The 6,020-nt window shown below is 35.1% G+C and overlaps 1 protein-coding gene across 2 annotated transcripts; it reads left to right on the top strand.

Annotated features, from left to right (window-relative positions):
* The first annotated feature begins 2,113 nt into the window (after window positions 1-2,113).
* LOC143619328 (thylakoid lumenal protein TL20.3, chloroplastic-like) lies at window positions 2,114-5,179 on the top strand. Of its 2 annotated transcripts, none has more exons than XM_077091277.1 (7): window positions 2,114-2,302; window positions 2,425-2,605; window positions 2,699-2,728; window positions 3,400-3,506; window positions 3,686-3,720; window positions 3,866-3,994; window positions 4,876-5,179. In XM_077091277.1, exons 1-7 carry the CDS (start codon window positions 2,176-2,178, stop codon window positions 5,065-5,067), a joined length of 801 nt encoding a protein of 266 aa, XP_076947392.1. In that variant the 5' UTR covers window positions 2,114-2,175; the 3' UTR covers window positions 5,068-5,179. The 2 variants fall into 2 exon arrangements, with proteins under 2 accessions (XP_076947392.1, XP_076947393.1); XM_077091278.1 differs by having other exon boundaries at window positions 2,128-2,302; window positions 2,411-2,605.
* Window positions 5,180-6,020: the final 841 nt, after the last annotated feature.

The following is a 6,020-nucleotide window of genomic DNA, read 5'->3' as shown; positions in this document are numbered from 1 at the left end:
TGATGAATATTTGGTGAATTTAATGCTCGGTTTTGGCTAAAAATGGTGAAAAATAGTTAAATATCATGAAAAATACTGGAAAATTCCAGATAAGCTTTTTATAACATGTAAAAGTCACACACAAAATTTTAGGTCAGTTGGAGAAGTCTAAGTAGGCTTTCGGTTAAACGAGTTCTAGGGTTTTCTAGCTCGATTTTAGTGAAAATGGCATGTAAATAGAGATTTTGATTCTGGAAAAATTACAGGGGACTATGAGGATGGCAGGGTCATCCAGGAAAAATTTGGGATTTTTCTAAGGTCGTTTGGTATTTACGACATATTTAGTGTTTAAATGGTGTTTAAAAATAGATAAATAAATTTTAAATATAAAAATTAATTCTGGAAATATTTTTATAAAATTCCCCACTGTCAAAAAGTGATTTGTGCAAAATTTCAAGATCCGAGACTAAACGGATAATTATTTGTGTAAAAACAAACTTTTAAAGCTTAAAACGCGTAAACCGGTAAAGTTCGCCTAAACGAGCTGACTGGTGTATAAAAACCCTAAAAATGAACTATTTTCATATAATTGAGTTAAACAAGTAAAAATAAATCATCCGAAAATAATTCGGATGATTTGGGTAATTTTATCCGATTTAACAGTTTCCGGTACACTAAAGACGGAAACGGGTCCCGCGGCCAATCGGGGCGTTTAAACCGAGCTCTAATTTCACAACTTTAATTAAATTATCAGTCAACAACTATTTTCGGGTCGTGTGTGACCAAACTCATTTTTTGAAACGTAAAAACGGATAACTGTGCTATGCACGCAAAACGGGGAAAACGAACTAATAGTTATTTTAACTATTGAACTCTAAACGATATCACAATCTGAGTCCGGAGAAGTGTTTCTGGGTTAACATTGCCCCCAGAACGGGTACAGTAATGGGTTAACAGTGTCCCCAGATGTACCGGTTAACACGGTGAAAGTTATATTAATCGTGATTGTATAGTAACGAACTTAGGGATCGTATTACAGATCCGGATTAGTAGCTGCGTATTGTGTTACTGCTTGCTTGCGTTAAGGTGAGTTTCACGAGCCCCTTTTCTGAATTGTTTTTAAATATTTTCCCGGGGCGGAAAACATGTTACTATTGAAATGTTTAAGTACATACTGAACGCATGGATTTGCGTGGATTTATATATATTTTATTGTACGGGAATCGTACGGAAATGTACTAAGATGGTAATTGTCAGAGTTGCTAACATTGTAAGGCCCCACAACACGAGTGATTAGCTAAAAGCCGGTAGAGTGTGAATAGTACTATTGGTCTGACAAACCCAACTGGTCCGGCATGGATTTGCTGATGTTTCCCAGCCAGTTGCACATGTCTATTTTGTTGTTATATATTTTTGCTATGTAATGTTAGGCATAGCGGTTTGGGGCAGGTTCGTGGGCGGAGTATGCCACGGGGTTGTGTGTGGATAGCAGAGGTTTCACTTGTGGGCTCAGCATAATTACATCGCTAATATATGATTATTATAATGATTTGTCACTGTTTATTTAAATTAGTGAAACTCACCAACTATTCGTAGTTGACCCGTTTTCTTTACATGCTTTCTAGGTACCACCAAACTGGAATAATTGCTACATGTTTGACGATGCGTGCTTTTTGTGGAAGCTTAATGATCTTTTTTTGTATTAAATATGTTAATGTATTGTTGGTAAAACTTATGTGCTACGTCTAGACGGTAACTAAACTTGGAACAATGTAATATGATGTGAATTAATGTAGTGGTGTTTTCTTTATAAGCAATGCTGTTGATATCAGACGTGTCTGTTGCATCCCGTTTACGTTTCCGCTGCGGTTACGGGGTGTTACAAATACACTCTTAGGCCATGGGATAAACACCAAAAAGAAAACATCACGTGTGATGCTGACGTGACTCACCTGCCTCACGTGAACACCACCCTCACCCCAGACACCAATTGATTCCGTGTCACTTTGATCATAAGTGTTACAAGTGTCAATACTGTTCTTGACGTCTACAAAATTATTATTTAATATAGCGTTAGTACCGTAATAAGATTAAACAATACCAACGAAAAGGTATCACGTGATTCTCACACTCCCCCCTAATCCATTTCTGTTACACTTGAACCTCCCTCCATCATCCGTACACACACAACAGATAATGGCGCTCACTTCACTTTCATCACTACCAATCAAAACCCTAACAAATATCTCACAGTCACACAATCCTCCATCGAAATCCATAACATGCCGATTCAATCCACACAATTCGAATATCTCAACCAAAGGTAGTAGTATTCCAATTCAATTCTTCTTCCTAAACCAAACTGAATAATAATATCTTATCTTCTACTTTCAGTTCTCAGTTGTTGAAAACATGTTTGATTGATCTTCAGGTGTGATTTTTCAGATAATACCAACACTTCGAAGCAGAAGAACTGGAAGGCTCTGGTGTCGACTGCATTGGCAGCTGCCGTGATTACGTTTGGTTCCGATATGTCGGCTTTGGCCGATCTTAATAAGTTTGAGGCGGATGTTCGTGGTGAGTTCGGTATCGGATCGGCTGCTCAGTTCGGTTCGGCTGACCTTAGGTTAGGGTTTTGAAAGTTGTTAGTGTGAAATATGTTATTAATTATTAGGATTAAGTGAATGGTTAATTGAAATGTGTGTGGTTTTATTCTCAGGAAAGCGGTTCATGTTAACGAGAATTTCAGGTAAATTGTTGAATTTGGGGATTAGTTTATACTTTTTTCATTGAAAATTTAGAGTGTTGCCGTTTTCCTGCCACTTCATTGTAATCGTTCACTTCATTGTAATCGTTTGGATGTTTTTTATATAAGTAAATGTTTCACCACAAATAGGAGATATTAAGAAGATGTAATGTAATTTTGGAACAAATGATGAACTATTTCTATGATCACTAGAGGTTGATATGACTCTTAGTCCATTAGTTGAGCTTAAAACAAGCCAAATTGGCAAACAATAGGCTTAACTTTTATTCAAAAAGAAGGATTTATGACGGTTAAATTCACTGAATTTTCTATTTGAGCAAAATACAAGCCAATTTGGCAAATAATCGGCTGATTTTTTATTCAAAAGAAGATTTTCTAAAGATTAAAATGACTGAATTTTCTATTGAGCAAAAAACAAGCCATTTGGCAAATAATTGGCTTATTATTATTATTATTATTATTTTATTTTTTTCAAAAAGAAGAATTTATGGAGGTTGGAATGGCTATGAAGTATGAAGTTTCTATTGAGCGTAAAACGTAAAACAAGCCAATTTGACAAATAATTTTCTGAATTTTCGTTCAGTTTCTTTCGTAAAAAGAAGATTTTTTTTTTAAATCTTTCGTTTATGCTTACTTGAAAATGTATGTTACAGGAGAGCAAATTTCACATCTGCTGATATGAGAGAATCGGATTTTAGCTGGTCAACATTCAATGGTGCATATCTAGAGAAAGCTGTAGCCTACAAAGCAAATTTCACAGGTAAGAAAAACTTCATCCCTCCAAACAGTTTAACCCATCAATAATTTGTTTTACAAACAAATTTCAAACAAAAGTTATATCATTAGTAATTATAAGTGGATAATTAGATTCAATCTTATTAGACTAAAACTCGTGTACTCCATACTATCTAATTAAAGTCTTGATCATGTTTGTTGCAGGGGCGGATTTGAGTGATACATTGATGGATCGCATGGTAATCACCCCTGCCTAAATTTTAATAGCATGAAATTATAGTTTTATAAAACTTCAAATACAATCACAAGTGGTTATATTGTACACCTTGGTTTGTCTAATATTCTTTTTTTTTTTGGTTTCTGGTTTGTGGCTTGTGGCACTAGGTCTTAAATGAAGCTAATCTCACAAATGCCATCCTTGTAAGAACAGTTCTCACCCGTAGTGATCTTGGACGTGCTGTTATTGAAGGCGCTGACTTTAGTGATGCTGTTTTGGATCTTCCTCAAAAACAGGTCAGTTTTTAAACTGATTACGTGATTAATTTATAATTTTCATTATAAGCAAGTTTAATATTTCGATAGTTGTGATTGTTTGACATAGTTTATTTCTTTAGATTAATATATTGATACTTCTGATTATTTGACTTCGTGGGTGAAACTAGAGGGCCGGGTGATTATGATTATAGGTATACCGTATACGTAATACGTTAGGGCTGCTAAACGGTGCATGCTTGCTGGTTGAAAGGTCAAACCCGAACACGACTTGAACTTGAATAGGGCACGTTTAACCTAAAAAATAAGTTATATTTAACTTCTTTCACATATCAATACTCCAAATTTCTAAAGTTATGTTATTTTATATTTTAGAAGCAATTGTGTTTAAATTATGGCAATTTATTTTCAAAGTTCTAATTTTGTCGTAAAAGTTGCCAAAATGGTTTAACTTATTATATCAAACACACTTTAAAAGAACTAAAAAAATTAAAGTTAAAGGGGTCAACCCGTGAACCCGTCATGTTAACACGAAAACAACCAGTTTAGCTAAATGTATTTGCGGGATCGACTGGTAGCCGACCAAGGCCGTTTAGACTAAACCCAAACCCGCAAATTCCGTGTTAGGTTTGTGTCATTTCGGAAACTCACACATACATGATATAATTTTAATTTTGGTGGTTACGTTCATAAGAAAGTTGATCAAAACGGTCATCCATATGAGTTTCCCGGGTTCGTTGACTTTAGTATTCATTGTTTGTAATTTCATGTAGTTTGGCCTTTAAATCGTCTATAGAGTAAATTAGTTGACTCAACGTAAAAAAAGTTTATCGTGACTCGTGTTGACAAGTTATGATTTTTTTACTATGTTACGCTTTCAAGTAATCTGTGGATACTTGTAGGCTCTTTGCAAGTATGCAAGTGGAACAAATCCAACAACAGGAGTTAGCACACGAACAAGTTTAGGGTGTGGAAACAGCAGACGTAATGCGTATGGTAGCCCTTCTTCCCCATTGCTAAGTGCTCCACCACCTAAACTTCTAGATCGTGATGGATTTTGCGATGATGCTTCTGGACTCTGTGATGTGAAGTAATTAATCAATTACTTCAATAAAATATCATGTATATTAATCATATTCAACACAAGTTACAAATGCATACACATGGATGTTGTAACTTATAAATGATCATCACTGTATTATATAACACACTCTTTTGCATACAAAACTAAAGAACCTAAGATTAGAGCATCCAAGCCCCACAAAGGGGTGTCCCATTGCTTGTAAAGTAGCAATAACAACCATCCTTTACCATATTAACCGATGATGAACCTATAATGTTTTTATATTTTGACAAATTACCTTCTTAAGCCCTATAACTCAAGACTTCTATCTGAAGGTGGCTACCAAGTTAGACTAAGGAAAACTTATTAATTTTCTGCTTTAACATGTGCTTAAAGTCCTACCAAGATCACACTAGATCACCTCAGATGGATTCACCCATCTTCATATTGTGAAATTTTAATCATGTATAAGACAGAGTTCTACAAAGAATGAGAATGTGTTTCCCCGTGAAAAACAAAGCTCGAATTTTATGGGTTTAAGCAAATCAAGAATTAGGTTGAAACGCTGCAATCATCATGAAAGAGTACAGTTGGCGGTTATATATTTTGCAAGTTAATCAATAATATCAATGGGAAATCTCGGTTAGACGGTTACTACTACTCAATCGTAACTTATCACCAAATCAATTTGCCATCGGTGATCCAAGTTGCTACTTCACAAGAAATAAGACGATACATGATCCAGAAAACTTACTTCACTGAATAGCAACTTGAGTTAAGTGGGATGCCCCTTGGCGAGGTCAAAGGGGAAATGATGACCCATTGGAACTTGTTTCGTATTAGCATGGCTGATAAAAAGTTGCATGGAAACGTTTCGTCAACGCTAATTAAGGTTGTTCAACATCAATGTAATACTAATTAAATATCATCAATTTGCATACAGACGATGTAAAATATTACAAGAAGCAAATACTCTAGAAAGTA

The sequence above is a fragment of the Bidens hawaiensis genome, unplaced genomic scaffold, assembly GCF_021521415.1.
Source record: "Bidens hawaiensis isolate Kalapana, Puna unplaced genomic scaffold, B.hawaiensis_p1.1 tig00002423_1, whole genome shotgun sequence".
Classification (NCBI taxonomy): domain Eukaryota; kingdom Viridiplantae; phylum Streptophyta; class Magnoliopsida; order Asterales; family Asteraceae; genus Bidens; species Bidens hawaiensis.
Note: the sequence above shows the minus strand (reverse complement) of the source record. Positions and strands in the feature narration are given on the sequence as shown.

Coding starts and splice junctions, on each gene's coding strand:
- LOC143619328 (XM_077091277.1), top strand. CDS start 2,176: ATGGCGCTCACTTCACTTTCATCACTACCAATCAAAACCCTAACAAAT. Junction 2,303..2,424: donor TTCGAATATCTCAACCAAAG/GTAGTAGTATTC, acceptor GTGATTTTTCAG/ATAATACCAACACTTCGAAG. Junction 2,729..3,399: donor CATGTTAACGAGAATTTCAG/GTAAATTGTTGA, acceptor TGTATGTTACAG/GAGAGCAAATTTCACATCTG.